This window comes from Heteronotia binoei, chromosome 10, assembly GCF_032191835.1.
Source record: "Heteronotia binoei isolate CCM8104 ecotype False Entrance Well chromosome 10, APGP_CSIRO_Hbin_v1, whole genome shotgun sequence".
In the NCBI taxonomy this organism is placed as follows: Eukaryota; Metazoa; Chordata; class Lepidosauria; order Squamata; family Gekkonidae; genus Heteronotia; species Heteronotia binoei.
The window spans coordinates 36,247,565-36,268,566 of NC_083232.1; the positions used below are offsets into that span (position 1 = coordinate 36,247,565).

A 21,002-nucleotide genomic window follows, 5' to 3' on the forward strand; every position below is an offset into this window, starting at 1 on the left:
GCCCTTCCAGGCCAGGAAGTGAGACTTTGAAGGTTTGCACTTTCACAGAGGCCCTCAGGAAGGCCATTGAGCTGGACTACAGGCCACAGTCAGGCCCCACCATGCTCAGCCTCCTTCCCATCCTGAATAATCCAAATATATAATAAATAGCAGTCACTTCTAAACAATAAACTTCTTGTTATTTATTGAGGACAATTTTTTTCACACTTCAAGACACAGAACCAAAGAAATCAGAAAAAAGTAGGTAACTTGGGAAAATGTCATGATGCATGAAAGAATTTTAGATCGAACTGTGGGATGCAGTGCTGAAGGAATCAATGTTTTTTGTGTACTTTGAAACCAAAAAGCTTAAAGAGTGAACTTGAAATTGAAAAGGCTTTAATTTATATGGATTTTCCCTATAGAATATGAACAACTTTGATGCATTGCTTTTTTTGAAAAAATGACAATAAATGGATTTGTTCTTCAATTACAAGCCAGCTTGCTTGATCAAAAGAAACTGATCTTGTAGAATTACTTTTGATACAACAACTAGGAATTTTAATAAAATGCTCCAGAAGCTATAATGCTGTTTATAAAAAAAGAAACAAAAGCAGTCCTGAACAGACTTATGCACTTTTAAATTCATGGGCTTAGAAAGGTGTAACTTTGTTAAGGATTACACTGTTGCCAATGAAAATTCTTAGGGTACCTTGACTGATTATGAATATTTCTGAGCTGAAAGAATGATCCCAAAGAGTTTCTTAGCTTTGGCTAACTAGAAGGGAGAAGAAGCAAAATGAGCTCATGAGAAGCAAGATGGCAGCTAAAACAAACAGCTTCAAGGCAGTCCATGATGATGATGATTAATAGCACCCCATTTTACTAAAGTGCCCTGTTGACAGTCTTGGAACAAAATAGCATATGAGGACATTGAAGCCAGTGCTGTGAGCAGGGGAGGCCAGGATGGTTGAACGTCTGCTGCCTCAACCAAAGGCCTGGTGGACCAGCTCTGTTTTACAGATCCTGCAGAACTGTGACAAGTCTCGCAGGGTCCTGATCTTAGATGGGAGTGCATTCCACCAGGCCGGGGCAAAAGCAGAAAAGGCCCTAGCCCTATTTGAGGTCTGCTGGACATCCTTTGGGCCAGGGACAACTGGAGGGTGGTGTTCAGTTGAGCACATACAGGGAGAGACAGCCCCTGAGATATGCAGCTCCCTGGCCACGTAGGACTTTGGAAGTCAGCACTAAAACCTTGAACTGGGTCCAGTACTTTATAGGCAGCCAGTGCAGCTGACAGAGCACCAGCTGAATGTGTGCCCACACAGGCATTGCCATAAGCATATGTGCTACCGCATTCTGCACCAGCTGCAGTTTCTGGGTCAAGTTCACAGGCAGCCTTGCAAAGAGCGAGTTACAGTAATCCTGCCTGGAAGTAACCGTTGCATGGATCACTGTAGCTAAGTTCAGGGAGGTGAGATAGGGAACCAGTTGCCTGACCAGCTGGAGGTGATAAAAGACTGACCTGGCAGCAGTGGTGATCTGTGCCTTTATTAAAATGGGGCATCCAGGATCACCCCAAGGCTCCTCACCCTAGATGCTGGCATCAGTGGTGCCCCACCAAACGTTGGGAGTCACATTCCTGATTCCGAGTCCCCACAACGCAGGTACAAGACTTCATCTTAGTTGGATTTGAACAAAATTGCTGAACCCCACAACAGTCAATAGGATGCCTTGGAAAGCTCACAGGACAGGATACAGGGTCCAAACCATCCTTACATTCCTGCTCAGCAACTGGTATTCTGAGACAGGCTATGTCTAAAAGTGGAGGATGTAGGCATAGTGGCCTACAGTCCTTATTTATTAATATACTTCACCTATCACCCAGCCTTTCTCCCCAATGGGAATCCAAATTAGTTCAAATCATTCTCCTCTTCTCCATTTTATCTTCACAACAACCCTGTGAGATAGGCTAGGCTAAGAGTATGTGACTAGCCCAAGGTCACATAGCAAGTTTCCATGGCAGAGGAAGGGTGAAAACCTTGAGTCTACCAGATAGATCTATCAAATTCCAGTCCAACATCCTAACCACTACACCACACTGGCTTGATAGACCTATCTAACCTGATTTCTCAGGTTCTTTGTAGAACTAATACCAGAAGTATTTCAAAGGAACTACTTGTCTCATTTATATGGATAGTGTTGGATCAGTTTTGATGACTGAAATTGCAAGGTCCTTGAAATTGTGAAAATCACCATTTGTATGTTTGTCCTCTAACTCAAATACTTTGGCCACCAAATGAGAAGGGAGCACTCACTGGAGAAGATCCTGATGCTGGGAAAGACAGATGGCAATAGAAGAAGGGGACAGCAAAAGATGAGAAGGCTGGACAGCGTTACTGATGTAACTAACAAGAATTTGAGCAGACTTCAGAGGATGGAGGCAGACAGGAGGACCTGGCATGTCTTTGTCCACGGGGCTGCAAAGAGTCTGGCTTGTATTTGTGACTGAACAACAACCTCTAAGGTTGCTAAATCTTGCCAAGGTTTTATTTAAATCCTTAGATCAGAATAATGCTCTCTGGTGCACGGTTCTCTTCCCGGGCATCTAGAGGAGGCAGTAATTCATTCACTAGCCGGTATGGTGTAGTGGTTAGGGGCATGGACTCTAATCTGGGAGAAATGAATTTGACTCCTCCGCACTCCTCTACGTGCACCTGCTGGTGCAACCTTGAGTCAGTCATAAGTTCTTTCAGAGCTGTTCTCTCAAGAGGAGTCCTTGAAAGAGTTCTCTCAGCTTTACCTACCTCACAGAGTGTCTGTTGTGGGGAGTGGAAGGGAAAGGAGATTGTAAACTGCTCTGAGACTCTGAGTGAAGAGTGGGGTACCAACTCTTCTCTTCAGTACTGAAAAAAACCTTTTCTAGTTTAGAAGAAAAATTATTTTCTGGTAAATTATAGCCTGGTATTGAATCTTCTGTTTCGGGGCAACCTGATGGAAGATCATAGCAAAGAGACTCCATGCATACCTAAATAACACTTATTCCCTTGAAGAAAGAAATGAACGGAGATCCTTGATTTTGGCAGAAAAGAAACAGGAAGAAGGTAAACACGCACTATTACACATAAGAGACCTGGAGGTAGCTTGGATATGGGAAAGAGACAGTTCTAGTAGTATTGATCTGTGGCTAAAAATTTGTTTCAAAAGGACACCAATGTCAAGGCATGACTCAACATATGTCAATATCAAACACAAGTTCCTAGGGGATAATTTGTTTGTATACATAGCTCCGGTAAAGGTTTGATATACCTCCCTAAGAGAATGAAAGAAGATGCTTAAACAGAGGAGAACTTTATTCATCCTAACAAAGTAAATGGATAGTTTCCTATGCAACAAATAAGACAGCAAGTCTAAGGAGCTGAGTGATAAGATTCAGTAGTAATTTATTTGTGATAACCCAGTGAAAACATTCCATTTGCAAATTCCAGTCTCCAATTCAGATTGATTTACACCTGCAGTTAATGTATCCTTCCCATGTGGCTAATCCAGAGAAAAACCACCATGGAGCAGAGAAAGGTGTGAGCTTATCCTCAATGGGGTGCAAAATATGAAAAGTAGTTGGGAAAGGAGTTTAAATAAAATATATCTTTCAGATCATAGGTCTAAGGTAGACATTAGGCCCTGATATATGAAAATCCTACCCTTGGTGAGAAATAACTCTTCAAAACACATTCACTCTGGTCTAGATCCTAACACTTTAGTATCCTATGGTTTCTTTTAAAGACATCTAGCATCTCAAGCAAGAGACAATTAGGTAATCATGGGATCCTGGGCAGCTGACCTAATTGCTTATTTACTTATTTATCTATCTAAAATATTTATATCCTGCCTTATCTTAGACTGAAGGTAGTTAACAAAGCCACAAAACTTTGCAAATACATAAAGGCATTATAACAAAATAAAAACACACAAGATAAAAACACAGCCAGACTGGCCAAAAATAGTTTACCATCCACTAAGCACACTCTGAAATAAAACCATTTGCAATGTCTTCCTGAAATCAGTCAGCCCTCCACATACATTCTGGTAAGCCATTCCAGAGGATGGGACCTACCACAGAAAAAAAGCCATAACCTGACTCATGTTGGCCAGACAATCAGGAAAGGCACTACAAGGTGAAAGCTGTCTTGCTTTGGTGGTCCAGACTGTTGGTCTTTGGGCCTAAATTCATTAAATGGTCCTCTAATGACAGACTTCAAAGTTAGGGATAGGTGCAAACTGGCTCACAAACTAAAATTTGTCATGAATTTTGGCCAGTTCATGGTTTGTGATGTTCACAAACTGAAGAGCCACAGCAAACTTCCATGAATTTTGATGCAGTTCATGGTGATTCGTGGCAGTTTGTAAAGAGCAGAAAATAGGGGTTTAAATGGCTCTGAGCCGCTTAAACACCTGTTTTCTGCTGTTCACAAAAACAGTTGTTTGGTTTAAATGGTTCTGAGCCATTCAAACCCCTGCTTTTTGCTCCCCATGAAAAGTCACAGGGATCAGAAAGCAGGAGTTTAAATGGCTCTGAGACATTTGACCCCCAGCTTTCTGCACACTATGGCTTTTGGTGGCAAGCAAAAAGCAGAGGTTGAAATGGTTTCCTGTTGCTCAGCTGTTTGGTTTAAATGCCTCAGAGCTGTTTAAACTCCTGCTTTCTGCTCCCCATCATTTTTCACATGGAGCAAGAGCTCAGGTCTTTAAGGCACCAGGTCTTCTTGCTGAAAACAGACAGATGAAGTTATCATCCTGTGCTCTGACCACTCAAATTGATGGGACTTAAAAGTGCTTAACTTAGGCTCACTTGAGTCTCATGAGTTCATCTTTATAAAAAAATCACCTGGCAACAGGAATTCAATTCTAATATGTTGCCAGTATAGTCTGCTTGAATTGTTTACAATAAATATTTGAGAACAGTGTGTTCAGGGTCGATGAAATCTGCAGCTTGTTGGAGTCAGGCTGGCATTCTTTCCTTTTTGATGTAAACTCAAGTCTATTTAAAGGTGATGGGGAAAGGGCTCTTCCGTTTTTCTTTAAAATTGCTTTCATTTCAGTATGTCAAGGCATTTGACCAGATGGTTCATCAACTAGGAGGCCTGCTATTCATAAAACCAACATGTAATTGAATATACTTCAGGAGAAAGGAACCTGCTTGCAAAATGTGCATGTGCTTCTTCCCACCTGAGTACCACTGCAGATTTTTAAAGGGCATGAAAAATGTGTTGCCAATGAAAATCCTTAGGGCACCTTGACTGGTTATGAATATTTCTGAGCTGAAAGAATGATCTCAAAGAGTTTCTTAGCTTTGGCTGACTAGAAGGGAGAAGAAGCAAAATGAGCATATTTTGCTCATGAGAAGCAAGATGGCAGCTAAAACAAACAGCTTCAAGGCAGTCCATACTGCCACCTGCAAGATGGATAGTGTTGGATTACTTTTGATGACTGAAATCACAAGGTCCTTGAAGTTGTGAAAATCACCATTTGTATGTCTGTCCTCTAACTCAAATACTTTGGCCACCAAATGAGAAGGGAGCATACACACACACACACACTGTGGCTAATAGCCACTTATGGACCTCTGCTTCATATTTTTATCTAAGCCCATCTTGAAGCCGTGCATGCTTGTAGCCGCCACCACCTCCTGTGGCAGTGAATTCCACATGTTAATCACCCTTTGGGTGAAGAAGTACTTCCTTTTATCCGTTTTAACCTGACTGCTCTGTTCAGCAATTTCATTGAATGCCCACGAGTTCTTGTATTGTGAGAAAGGGAGAAAATGACTTCTTTCTCTACTTTCTCCATCCCATAATCTTGTAAACCTCTACCATGTCACCCCGCAGTCGACGTTTCTCCAAGCTAAAGAGCCCCAAGCGCTTCAAACTTTCTTCATAGGGAAAGTGTTCCAAACCTTTAATCATTCTAGTTGCCCTTTTCTGCACTTTTTCCAATGCTATAATATCTTTTTTGAGGTGTGGTGACCAGAATTGCACACAATGCTCCAAATGAGACTGCACCATTGATTTATACAGGGGCATTATGATACTGATTTGTTTTCAATTCCCTTCCTAATAATTCCCAGCATGGCGTTGGCTTTTTTTATTGCAATCGCACACTTTCTTGACATTTTCAGTGAGTTATCTACCATGACCCCAAGATCTCTCTCTGATGTAGCTAATCCTCCAAGAGTTTACAGGGCTCTTAGTACAGGGTCTACTGTAAGCTCTTAGAGGATTGGCAACATCAGGGGGGTATAGCCTAATATGCAAAGTTCCTGCTACAAAAAAAAGCCCTGCTACCAATGTTCTCCCTGAAACCTTGTCAGTCACTCTAAGCATAGAAGGGGGGGGGGGAGGACAAAAATACAGACATAACACGAAGTGGAAAACCACTGAAAGAATAAAATTTAACAAGGAATTGGAAAATTTCACTCTGCTTTATATAAAAAACTAATCAGTGCTTCTGACTTGTCAAAGGCCAAACAGGGTTTCCTCAAAGTCAAGATGCCAGTATGAAGACTCAAGAAGGCATTGTTTTCTTGCCTACAAGATGAGCCAGTTATTTACTTTAGCTCATCCTCTTTTGGCTGTTGTATTATCATTAGCAAAGCAAGGGCAGAAGTCTGGTTCCCAAGAGGTCATAGTATGCTGAGTATGTGGGAACACACAGTCATTATCCCATGGAATAGGAACAGTCCATTCACTGATAGCCCAGGACTCCATAATCTGCTAAGGCTGGAGAAAGGATAGGTACAAAAAGTCAAATAACCTGTATTAAAGTATACCAGCCAAGTGGCCCCATCTCAGAAAGGTTCTGCCCCTCTTGTGACCTCTCCTCTTACAGCCTACTATTAAAGGCAAGGCACTGAGCTCGGCTTTCTGCTTTAAATGTCTGCTCTACCAGTACTTTTTCATCCCTTATGAACACCTTTCATCTATTGTTACAAAGTTTGGGTTGCTTTATGGAGGCTCAAACTGATTTATGGGATTGCATACTTCTATTCATTGTCCGAATAAGAAAGGAAAGAAGATGCTATCAGCAGTCCTTCGGGAATGCTTTCAAAAAACCGCTAGCAAGCACCATACCCTGTAATAGCATTTATGGAATAAATCATTATCTTCATTGGTTTGCAGTGGGATCATTACAGAGCATTAGGTTCCAGGACTGATGCTTTGCTTTTTGATGCTGTAAAAACATTTCAAGAAATGAATTTACCAAAGTGTTTTTCAAAGTGATGGTGTGTTTACTGAAATATTAGAGTTTTGAGGCAAAGAAGTCTCTTTTCTTCAGAATTTGAAACAATAATATCCAATGCTGATTTGATCTCTAAAGTACAAAGCCAAAAGAAACAATGCATGTAACAGACAATAAAAATATAGCAACTTTGTTAATGTTACAAACTGTATCGCAATAATGTATAAGTGATACAAAGACCACCAACAATTGTATGAAATACCAAGTTTATCTAATGTAGCTGAAGATACATAGGTGAAGGTCACAGAACTCTTTTCAAAGTCCCAATCCTTGGCAATATGCAAATAAATTGTCCAAAACAATTGACATAGAACTGCAAATGAGGAATCAATGATGGAGGAGGAGAAGATTGGATTTATACCCCACCCTTCACTGCCCAAACGAGTCTCAAAGTGGTTTATAATCTCCTTCCCCTTCCCCTCTCCACAAGAGACACCCTGTGAGGTAGGTGGGGCTGAGAGTTTTGACAGAAACTGCTCTTTCCAGGACAGCTTCTAACAGAGTTATGACTGTCCCAAGGTCACTCCAGCAGATGCATGTGAAGGAATTGGGAATCAAACTTGGTTCTCCCAGATTAGAGTCCATGCACTTAACCACTACATCAAACTGGCTCTCAATGGTAGCAAGTAACAACCTGAATCCAGAATGTAGTCATGTTTCTAAATCTTCTTCTGTGTACACTCTGAGAAGCAGTAGCTGTGCCACCATGCTTGCCTATTTCCCTTGCCAATGAGGCGAGGGTGGGTGGGAGGGGCCCAAGCTAGTGCCCCCCCCGGGTCACACCCTATACAGCCACCTAGGGCTGCCTAATGGATGGGCTGGCCCTGGTCCTATGTCATTTTTTTGGATAATTTATTTCCACGTTGCAAGGATTGGGACTATGAGGATAGTTATGTGAGTTTCTCCACCTGTGTATCTTCAGCTACAACAGATAAATTGGTCTTTGATACAATCGTTGGTGGTTTTTGCTGTTAGTTGTATTACTTACACTTACACTTTATTGTGATGCATTGTTTTTATGAATTGAAATGTATTGGTTTTAATGTTTAAATGTGAAGTATTTAATTGTTTATATTTAAATTGTTAAATTGTTATTGTTGGAAGCCGCCCTGAGCCACTCCTGGGAAGGGCGGGATACAAATCCCGAATAAATAAATAAATAAAATAAAATAAAAATTTACTATATATTGTGGAGATAAAAGTCAAAGTTTGTAATGCATTAACAAGGTCATTATATTCTTTATTGTATGTTACATGCAGTGTTTCTTTTGGTTTTGTACTCTCTGTTACACCATATTCCCTGGTTTTTCTCTTTGATTTGATCTCTATGGCAGTACTTATATAAGTGCTTTCAGGTTGCCGTCAACTAACAGTGACCCCAAATACACAAGGGAGTTTGCCATTGCCTCTCTCTTCAGAGTCTTCCTTGGTGGTCTTCCATCTAGTACTCTCTTAGCTTCTTAGATCTGACAAGATCAGCCTATACCAAGTCACCCTTCCTCTCTCTATGACAATAGGGTGATTAAAACTTCACTGGAGAAGCCCAAGAATATTTTAATAAATTCTGCATAACAACCCATGGCAGTCAACCCCTAGCATGTGTGCTGACAGTGCCACACCAGTCCATTTTGCTTGACATTCAGGGCCAGATCACAGCCCAAGCAGCTGAGCCACTGGCAACACAGCTGGGTCCAGTGATGTAAGCAAAGCCAATGGGCATGATTGACCATAAATGTCTCCCAGACCTGCCCAAAGTACTGAGATGCTAGCCAATGCTTGCTTTGAGCATGCTGAGCCAAATACAGCCTTCATCTCTTTCTTTCACCCATTTTTATTGCCAGCTCACTAACCTTTTCACAAGCAGATGCTGCATTTCTTACAATACTTAGGCTTAAAAGGTTGCCTATACCTGCCACAGCTAATTGTCCTTTCAAAACAGGACCATCTAAATCAATATTAACCACAATAGGCTGTATGGCATTATTTTCAGTGAAAGACATAGGAAGACCATAACACAAAACAAATGGTTTATCTTATCATTGCATTCTATAATCATCTGTTCATGCAGTCAGTTTATGCTCTATGTGATTGGTGATGCCATATGCGTCTTGTGTTAAATTGTTTTGTTTTAGTCAACATTTGCCCCTTCTGCAATATGCTTCACTTTCAAGAGGACTTGTATGATAAATCAAGAATCAGCTATCATGGGTCAGTCAGAACAGGAAAAAAATGTGGTTTACTTACAAAACTTGTTGAGTAAACCACAGATGATGAACAATATTTGCAGCAGGGAGAAGAAAATTGCCTTCTCCAACACGAATCCTCTTGTTCTTTATGATCTGTTCAGTACATGCTGGATTATATATGGAATTCATATCCCACTCTTCTCCAGGCCAATGCTCTAACCAGTGTTCCCTCTAACCCTCACACTTGAGCAGCTGCTCATTAATACAGGAACCCCAGCTCAGAAGCAATTTGGAGCTACACAGGGTCTTGCACTGCCCATTGCCCATTTTAAGATCAAAGCAGTTACATACTACTCAGGATGTGAACTGCTCCATTCAGTAGGGGTGGGGAAATAGAGGGAACATTGGCTCTAACCACTATACATGGCACTGTTACTTTTTAATATTCTCTTACATGGGTGATTTTAGGGTGATTTTTCTGATACTTTTTTTTTAGTAGTAGTCATTTTGTTCTGTAAAGCTCCTTGAGGATATATAAGGTTTGGGGATTAGTGTTTTAAACAAACAAGCTAATAAACTGCTTGGGTGAGTAGATACTGTACTGCAAGTGGAAAAGAGATATTCACATTGTTTTATAATTCCTGAATTCATGCAAGTCAATGGAAGTTTTCAGTGGAGTACTTATGATACACCAATCAGTGGAAATGGGAAATGTATTAGTCTAGATTGCAAGCATTCTTTTTGTATCAATTGCACTCTTTAAAATGCTTTCCTTCTGCATGAATGTGTGGATGGGTGTGTACTACTCATCGTAATCACTTTCCAAGGGATATCTATATCAGTCAGAACAAAAATAATGCATGATTGCTGTAGCAGCATGTTCACATTTCTGGGAGTAAATTTTGGCATTTTCCAGGCTATCACACCTCTGCACCACAGGCAATGACAGCAACACAATATCATGATCTAAATCTGAAGAAGGGATTGCCTATACACAAGCTCAGTGAAAACAGCCAGCCAACAAAAATTATCTGTTTAAAACAGAATGAGCCATTTTAATATTGCTGTTTTCCCAACTACTGCTGCACAAAATTAATCCATATTCCTCTTAAGGGATCTGCTTCACTGTCACTTTAATATTAAAAACAAGTAGTACAGTATACTTTTTCTAATAATTTGTGAGCTTGCCATTGATTTTTCTTAAAAATCAAACCAAATATGATTAATCTATGGAGCACACTAGATTCAGAGGTTCTCAGAAGCTTTGTTTCTCTAAGGAAAGAAAGAAAATCCTTTTTTGGAGAATGTATGAGTTAGGTGCAGATCAGTTCTGCATTCAAATAGTTCTTTGTTCAGCAAAAATCCCCAGGTATCTGAAAATGCCAAGTCTCAAGCTCGGAGAGAACTAGCAGAGAAGCAGCATGTTCATAATTATCCTCTCCCAAGTAGCTGTAAGAAGCTGTGTTACAGCAGCTAGGCTAAGACAAATTGCAGCTTATTTGAATTCATATTTAAGTACTTACTGCAGTCAGCCTCGTCTGACTGGTCGCTACAGTCAGCCTTGTAGTCACAAACAAGGTGGGACTCAATGCAATTCTTGTTCCAGCACACAAAATCGGTAATAGTAAGGCACACCCCAGGATCCTCTCCAACTGAAACCAAGAGGATAGCTCAGTCAATACTTTAATTAAATCAAGCACTGCCCTGTCTGATTTGTTTACCCATTATACACCATCACTTTAGTAATTTACAGCTTCAAACAGATCCCACTCCCTCTGCCCCAGTCACGTTTAATGATAGCTTGTACTGGATTAGACTACTCTATTGCCCACATTCAAGGCTTAATGGATGAGGAAGTATTAACTGGATAGGAATCCAACTCAGCACCACAGAAGTTATTTGCTTGCTTTATTTGTTCCCCAGGTGTGTGAATATGAAATGAAAATGTGTAGAATCTGTGCATCTATAGAAGAGTTTTCCTTGCATTTTCCTAAGGCAGGCCCATCCATCATGTTATCCCAAGCAAATTTTAAATCATAGTGAGTTCCAGACATCTTTTCAAACGTACTGCAAGGAAATATCTTAGTTTCTGCTAATCACCACATCCATACAATATTATATCTGCAGGCAATTAATTAATTTATTAGTATGTTTACATACCACAAAAAGAACCCTGTGGTGCAGAGTGTTAAAGTTGCAGTACTGCAGTCCTAAGCTCTGCTCACAACCTGAGTTTGATCCCCGGTGGAAGCTGGGTTTTCAGGTAGCTGGCTCGAGGTTGACTCAGCCTTCCATCCTTCTGAGGTCAGTAAAATGAGTACCCAGCTTGCTGGGGGGGGGGGGAAGCGTAGATGACTGGAGAAGGCAATGGCAAACCACCCCGTAAAAAGTCTGCTGTGAAAACATTGTGAAAGCAACGTCACCCCAGAGTCAGAAATGACTGATGCTTGCACAGGGGACCTTTCCTTTCCTTATATACCATACTCTTGGGAACATTTTTGAGATTCTTTCAAAGTAAAACTACTTCTACACAACAAAAATAAACTAGAGCTTTCAGAGGAAGAGAAGGATCAAAAACTGATGACATGGGTGTACATAAATGTAAACTGGCTGGTGGGTGGGAAGAAGAGGAGGCAGAAAAAAGGGAGAGGCTATGAGGGTTTTCAGGGAAAGAGGAAATAGTGTGGGAGGGGAAATGAGATGCCCCCTGAAAATTCTTGTGGGTTCACACTTGCACTTAACTATAACCTTGAAAGCAAAAAAAAAAAAAAATGATTTGCTAACAAAATTAAAAGGGGACATGAAAAAGAAATCAAAATCCATTTCCAATTGAAATTATACCAATACTGGAAAAAATGAGAATTATATGATGTAAAGATTGACAAAAATATACAAAGCCATGGGGACAAAACATATTCAAGGGCAAATTTCATAAACCTACTTTATTGTTAGTGTCCCAAAAGCAAAGGAAAAATGAAACAAAGGCACAGTAGTCTGAGGAGTTTGCAGCTTGCGGTTCTAGAGCCAAATGTGACTCAGTCAACATGGAAACAAATGTAGCTGTTTTAAAAAGAAAATGAAATCTTTGCATTTAAGGTATATTGGAGGAGTAGGTGGGATGTCAGAATAACCAATTTCTGAAGGGACAAATGGGCAAAGCTTTTAATGGGACTAACTAAAGAGATTCTTAGATATGCTTTGCAAAAAGGTAATAGTAGAGGTAAACAGTTGCCTGTAATCCAAATTCAGACTGTGCACAGATTTATCTTAATACATTAAAACAACAGCTCAGGGTACTCCTGCATATATTTATTACCTGTGTGAGACTTCATGTATGCTACTTCCTATTAAAGGACTCACAACAACCAGTGTTTGAGCTGTGGAAACTTTATGGATTATGTATGTCAGTTAGTAACATTAAGTTGCATAGTTTCCGCTATGCAAATGAATTTTGCTATACTATTTATTGACCTCTTTCTCTCAATTTTGATGTAATTTGCCTTTTTTTAATCATAAAAGATTGTTGTTCCCTAGTCTGACCTTCCTCTGAAGATCAATGTGTCCATTTTACATTAGAGAGCAGTAAGGCAATCTAATTTTTAAAAGGCCTTCTACAGAGTATTCTAGCTCTGATTTATACCTAATATCAGATATATATTATATCTGATGATGCCAGGAGTCAAGATAGAATGGTGGCCCCAGGAAATCTGAGTTTCTAACACTAACTATGGATTGATTCACTGAGTGGCCTAACCTAATCACTATTTGTAATATTCTTATACCTAAGATTGCCAACTGCCAACAGAAAAAGATGTCCTGTGTCTTTACTCCCATGCCATAAAAACCTTCCAGATACCCATTTCCACATATTAAGCCTCTATTAAAGGGATAGGACATTTTTCTTCAAGCTGGTTGACCACCATTCTTTACACCCACTATGTAGATATTAGGATAAGACTGGTTAAGTTTCATATGCTGGGAGAACTTCCAGATACACAAAGATGGGGAGTCCAGCATAAGGTCCCACCATCAATGCTGCTTCTGGACGTGGTTTGTTAAACAGAAGACAAGTTTTGAAATTCTGGGCTGCTCCTCAGGCAGAAACGATGGCGATCCTTTAAAAATGTGTGTGCTTCCCTCATTGTGATCAATAGAAGCTGGTATCCCTGGACCCTGGCTATTTTATTACATGGAAAATAAAATAGTTTCAAAACATCATAATTAAGAGTATTCCTTCATGTTAAACACAGCATATCTTTTAAATCCCAAATAAACTCAAATGTATACACCAACTGTACAAAGAGTACCACTGATAAAAGAAAGGAACATTTCTTTCCCCAAAACAAATTTTACAACTTCCCTTCGAATCAGCAAGGAATAAAATGTTGGATTTTTGAAAAGACAAAGCAAGCTAGTGTAACAGTATAGGAAATGTATGCATTTTTAAAGAATTTCCTGTTTTCACCTGCTGTGCTTCTCAAGTGTATTCATAGGACAACCTATGGGGAGTTGCCGAACAGCCGAGAAGAAAAAGTGCTGAAATGCTGTGGTGTGGCCAACCTGGGAGTTTGATCACATCAAGGTTAAGCCTGAAAAATTCATTTTGCACAATGAAAGTAAAATGAGTTCTTCAGAGTATACTGGCAATTTCCAGATTATTAGAGAGGATGGAATGCCTCAGTTCAAAGCTACCTACTGTGGCTACCACAAAACAGAGGCCAAGAAATATTCCTTGACAATTTTAATAAATGGTAAATGATCTTAGCAACTGTGGATAACCAAAAACCTATGTAAGGCCCAGGAAGAATTTTGAATAATGGATGCACTTTGGAAATTAATTTGATTATTCACTAAGCATCTTGCTCTAAGTTGGAGACTCAGGAAAGTTCAAAACTGGGACAAAACTCTATTATTATTTAAATATTGGATGCAGCAAAATATGACACAAATAGTAGATATATCCTCAAATACTGGCATCTTACAGACTTAGAAGGAAAACCGGGACAGAGCATACCCTTACTTACAACTCAGCCATATGTCTGCTCAATTAAAATTCTCCAAAATTCTCAAAGAGCCCTTAACAGAGTTTTAAAAATAATACAGGAATATGGCAACATAAATTGTGCTTAATCTTGCATATTTACAAAATGTTACTAAATAGTCTGAATTCTAAAACATCACATTAATGATCAGAATGGCAAAGGGATTGCAGAATACTACTTGATGAGGATGCCTGAAGCAAAATATGGAACTCAAAACTGTTAACTTCACCAATCATAACAACCAAGCTCCAATCATTCAAAATCATGACTAGATAATACAATATGCCACTTAAGGTTTCACATATACCATCCCGAAGCCCTAAATGTTGGAGAGATTGTAAGCAAACTAGGACACATATTTATTGTTGGTGGTGCTATGAAAGGATACAAAATTATGTAGGGAGACACTATCCCAAATTAAATTGATATCTGGGTGTGACATTCCACTTAGACTTGAAACAAATTTTACAACTTCCCTTCAAATCAGCTAGGAATGTTGGATTTTTGAAAAGACAATGCAGGTTGGAGGCAGCAGAATATATCACAAATAGTAGATATATCGTCAAATATCATTTGTGAAATCTTAAGTGGTGCATTGTATCATTTAGTCATTATTTTAAATGATTGGAGATTTGTTGTTATGATTGGTAAAGTTAACAGTTTTGAGTTCCATATTTGGTTCAGGCACCCTCCATCAAGCAAAGCCAGTGGTTAAGTGCACCGACTCTGGGAGAACCGGGTTTAATTCCCCACTCCTCCACTCGCTGCTGCTGGAATGGCCTTGGGTCAGCCATAGCTCTCATAGGAGTTATCCTTGAAAGGGCAGCTTCTATAACAGCTCTCTCAGCCCCACCTACCCCACAGGGTGTCTGTTGTGTGTGTGTAGGGAAAGGTAAAGGAGATTGTGACCACTCTGAGACTCTGAGATTCAAAGTATAGGGTGGGATATAAATCCAATATCTTCTTCTTACTGCTGAACTACTGGCCTCAAGGAACATATCCCCCAAGAAACAGAATGATTGTAGCTGCTGGAACATCAGTTGCCGCCAAATGGAAAAACCAAGCAGCACCTAGCCTATCTCTATGGTATTGCAAACTGTGGAATCAATATATAATGGAGAATATTTTAGTAGAATCCACAGAGCAATGCAATTTCCTAAAGAAAAATGGCACCCCTTAATTGACTACTGGGTAGACAATAACTTTATACCAGTTGGTTGGGCACAACTACAAAAGCTATAAAAATTGCTTTTCTAAGACATGAAATGTTATCACTCTTTGTTACAAATACAATTTGTTGGTGTGATACTTTTTACCTCTGTAACTCTACATAAACTAACGTAATGTGTATTGACTGTTGTCTGTGTAATTTTAATCTCAAATTTAATTTATGTAAAAATGTGATTTTAAAAAAGCCAAGCTAATTGCTAGGGATGCCAGCCTCCAGGCAGAACCTGGGGCTCCCCCCACCCTGAATTATAGCTTACCTCCAGATTATAGACAGTTCCCCTGAAGAAAATTGATGCATTTGAGAGTGGACTCTATGGCAGGTGTTTTTTGATTCAGAATGTAAGCTTTCAAAGTTTGATTCAGAATGTAAGCTTTCATATGCATGCATACGTCTTCAGACAAGGAATGAAGTACAACATAGGGAATGGTTAGGGAATTAATTTTTTACATCAGAGGGAGAAGGAAATACACATTCACCATGTAAATCACTGACCACTGTTTGCATCAATAAGCAACTCTCTTTGCCTTGACACCAAGGTTGGTAAATACAGCTCCTACAAGAGCTATGAAACTAAGGGGGAACCATACACCGCCCTCTTTCATTTGATCTCTTCTTCCAGTGGTTTTCTCAACTCTTGTGCTCTCTTTCCCTGCTCTAGGTCTCCAGGTGACCTCTGTGGAGGAGGAGAAGAGCTTGCAAGCCTGCCTATTTCCCCCTCCTTCCCCATTTTGCATATGGTAGAAATATTTGCCCACCTACAGGTCAGCACACAGTTTGAGGTCCCAATGCTAACCAAGCTTACATGAGAGTAAGCCTGCATTAAGTTCCTTGACCTCCAGGAGCCACACAATACGAGCCACAGTTTGACCACCCCTGATTTAACCAGTCTTGCAGAGATGTTGTAAGGATTATTGTGCTAATGTATTTGAATCACTTTGAATGTTGTAGAGCGCTATATGAATGTTAAGTATTATGTTTTACAGTTTTATGAGTGCTACCATTTTTTGCGACAAAAGATCAGATTACTGTTTCACATTTCCTCCCAAAGGAGAATTGATAATAAGTTTAAAATGCAATATACACAAACCACTTCTATATCACTTTGGATTTGGACTTCTAGATTCTTTATTGGTTGCTGTGGCCTTATTATTTTTTTACCCATCACAAATCAAAATCCTGCAAGGCCTCTTGAATTTATAACATACTATTGATAGGCAAGCACTGGATATTTTGTATCAGTTTGAAAAATGTCAACCATAACAAATAATCAATGCCACTGAAGACAGCTACCCAATGTAATCATGTTAACACAAAGCCATATTCAGACAGATGGAACTGGGTTACCAGTGCAGTTGGTACACTATCCATTATACTTGGATTCAAAACACATGATAAAAAAACCAAGATGGACCATCTATGAGGCAGATTTTCAAAAGGGAAGTTTAGTAAGTCAAGAGTATAAAATCAATTATGATTCAGAATCTGGAAGAGGCTTAGAAATATGTAACATAACAATACTACATCAGTCTCCTGCCCTATCTCTCCTACAGTATGCTCTATATCAGTCCTCTGCCTAGACTCTGCAAAGCCCAGGTCCAAAACTTTCTCTGCAATAGAAGCTTACTGGGTGATCTTGGGCCCAGGGCCAGCTGCATGACACCCCAGGCAGACTCACTGCCCACTGCCCCCCTCCACACCACTGTGCCCCGCTGTCCCCCTCTGCGGTGCTGCACCCTTCTGCCCCCCTCTATGGTGCCTCCACCTCCCTCCCTTCCCCACCATTACAATGCCTGGGAAAGGGTGGTGGAGTGCCACTCTTCCCGAGCTCGTTAAAGCCCCCCCTGCCAATCAGCTGATTGGCAGGTAAAACACTGCCGGCCCCCTCCTTCCCTCCCCTTCCCTTCTGTGATGGCGCACTCTGAAGCCCACCCCCCATGCCCTCAGAGGAGCATCACTAGAATTGGCCATACCTGCTTAAACACAGCCTGGGCCTCTCAGTGCTTCCCTCAAAGGAGTGAAGCCTCATTCAGCGCTGAGAGGCCCGGGCTGCATTTAAGCAGGTGCAACCAATTCTAGCACTCCTTTGAGTGTATGTGTGTGGGGGGCAGCAGAGTGCACCGCTGCAGAAGGGGAGGGAGGGTGGCAGCATTTTACCCATGGGGGGAGGGAGGAGGTGGTGGCAGCATGGCTAGGTGATGGCAGTGGCAGCAGCCCCCTCCCAATTCAGTGCCCCCCGCCTCCCACCACCCTAGACAAATGCCTAGTTTGCCTAGTGGGCAAGCCAGCCCTGCTGGGCCAGTCCCTCTTTCTCAGCCAAATTTACCTCACCAAGTGGTTATTGTGATGATAAAATGGAGAAAGGGAGAATGATGTTGTAAGCCACTTTAGGTCCTTATTGGGGAAAAAGCAGAGTATACATTTTTAAACAAATATCAATGCCCTTCCTTGTCTCCAAAATGGAGGAATTTGATACCAAAGTGTGGCAACAATCAGTATTTTGAATGCTGAAGGATCTCAGAAACCAGGTGTTGGAACTTGGAAATGATGCTACTCTGCTTGAAGAACTACTGAAGTTCATAGTAGAAGACATTTAACTATTCTAGATGGACAATTGACTTGATTAAGTTTAAGGCCGTTTCATATGTTCAGACAGTGATGTTTATACTTACTATAGCAAAAATAAAACTTTTAAAAGTGGAAATTTCCTCAGTGATGTTTATACTTACTATAGCAAAAATAAAACTTTTAAAAGTGGAAATTTCCTCAGTGAATCAATGCTTGCAACAAAAACAGAGCTCATGCCAGATAAATTCTCACATGAAATGAAAAGCAAAACACAGGCCTTGCTAATCCCACATATTTCTTTTGAATACAGAAACCTTTTTAAAATTTACATGAACATTAATAAAACACTGGATAGGAAGTTTAAAAATTTAAACTTTGTATACATATCACATCAAAGCTGGTCATAATATCATAGTGATATAGTAGTAGCAGGCTTACAATTAAGGATGAGAAAAGTATAATTCATATCTTTAATTTTTATTGAGTTGCATTCAATGCATTTTGTAGCTCTCTGCACCTGGGCCTGTGGGCAGCTTTTGAATTCTGACACATTGTGATGGACATAACTACAAAATGGCCATGTGGGAAGTGGAACCAACCACAGACTTACAGGAAGCCCAAGTGCAGAGGGTAAGAGAAGCAGATTTCAAAGAAACACTAGCAAAGAAGAGTCAGAATAAAACCAACACTGTAGTGGCAACTGTTGCTGAAATATTATTTTAATCTGTTTAGCAAAACAAACCTTAAATGAGCAATCAGAAGCCTTACTGGGCAGGACTTCACCTCACCCCACCCACTTTCTGAAAACACTTTGTGCAGACCAGGAAAGGCACTGGTGGACACCATGGAACCTCCCAAGCACTACTGTGCTCTGCAGGAAGGATGGCTGGGGGCACATTATTATTTCTTATAGACAGCTTCAAGAGGGGATTGGATAAGCAAATGGAGCAGAGGTTCATCAGTGACTATTAGCCACAGCTTATCGTTGGAACTCTCTGTCTGGGGCAATGATGCTCTGTATTCTTGGTGCTTGGGAGGGACACAGTGGGAGGGCTTCTAGTGTCCTGGCCCTACTGGTGGACCGCTTGAATGCACTTGGTTTTTTGGGCCACTGTGTGACACAGTGTTGGACTGGATGGGCCATTGGCCTGATCCAACATGGCTTCTCTTATGTTCTTTAAAAGGCTGTAAAATCAGATTTTTTTATCCAGTTCACTTTGAAACTTGAGGTACCATTAAAAGAGAGGGTTAACAAGGTTCCCTGATATTTTGATACCATTTGGTGGAAAATATCCACTTAGGAAAATCTGCCATTTCCCCCCATGCAGAAAACAATGGGCAGATATCTGATTTGATCTAAATGGAACCCAACATGTCTTCATGGTACAACAATAACATTTTGAAGAATTCTTAAAACCAATATACCTCTCCTTTCTTAAATGACAAAAATTAAAATGATAATTTTTCCGGTGCATACCTCTAATCTTCGTCATATATGCAATTTTGCGTGACTAGAGCAATATGCATGTTTTCTAGCTTCAGTACATGAAACCCTCCCACGCATTTGTTATGTCTAAGCACATTATTTATACCTGGCTATGAAATGTGAATGCAGCCAATGACTAGTCTAAGGTCACACATTGCAATTCGGACCTGAAAAGGGAATGGACTCCATTTCCCCTAGTTTGCCCAGCACTCTAGACATTACACTACACTGGCCTACAATAATTACACCCTAAAGAAACAATCTCGGTGCCTCTTTTGCCACATTACTATAATGCCAATTGCCATTACTTTAAAATCTTTTCAGAAATGTAGAACAGTCAAGAAGTCTTCTTCCCTGAGAAAAATTAAGATACATTTTGGGGCCAAGTTCAGAAACATTTATTAGAAGTGAAATTCTGTCTGTGGCGAATGAAGCTTAACCATACATTTAAAAGGACTCTGGCAAACATTCTGCTTTCATTTTCATAGCATCAGCATGCTCTGCCATATACTCAGATACTTATAGGAACAGTGACATTTTATCAGCATGTTCATCAGTAAAGTCTATGACTGTGGATGACCTTGACAGTCATCTCTAGAAAACCCAGATAACACATTTCCTCAGGCAGAAGCTAGGAGTCATATCAAATATTGTGCACTTTTAGTTCAAATGCTGTAGGGAATTTACGCAGCCACATGTGTCATGTAGAAGGCCAGATCTGATCTGAAGACAGGCATAGACTCTGACACAGACCAGACTTAACAAATTATATTGACTCAGAGAGAATTCTAGCTTGAGGCATCACAGCTTCACTAGGTGAGTTCCACAATGAGCAAGTCTTCGTTGGCTAAGATATCAAGAGATTGTGAATCCAAGCTACAACGCAGATATGTCAAATGTAATTCTCTCTGTACCAGACAATATGAATTTCAAGCTCTGATGTTTATTAATGACAAGAAAATCAGGTATAGAAATGTCAAAGAAGCTGATAAATGTGGTAGAGATGTAAAATTTGATATCTGTATGTAAGGATGATACAACATGGACATAAGATAAAGGGACTGTTTCCATTATGATGCCAAAGAAGAAGAAGAAGAAAATGATGAGGGTGAAGAAGAGGAGGAGATTGAGAAAGATCAATGCATTGATGCACTGGTGCTAAGCAGCTGAATTACAATCTTAATACTTATTACAAAACTCAGGGCAATGCAACCCCT

General features: G+C 40.2%; 1 protein-coding gene across 1 annotated transcript in view; it reads right to left on the bottom strand.

The window, feature by feature from the left end:
* MALRD1 (MAM and LDL receptor class A domain containing 1) overlaps positions 1-21,002 on the bottom strand; it is a 367,497-nt gene that overhangs the window by 137,240 nt on the left and 209,255 nt on the right. The window contains exon 20 of the mRNA XM_060248396.1: positions 10,985-11,113. Coding sequence (XP_060104379.1) covers positions 10,985-11,113 — 129 coding nt within the window. The remainder of the gene's footprint in view (positions 1-10,984; positions 11,114-21,002) is intronic.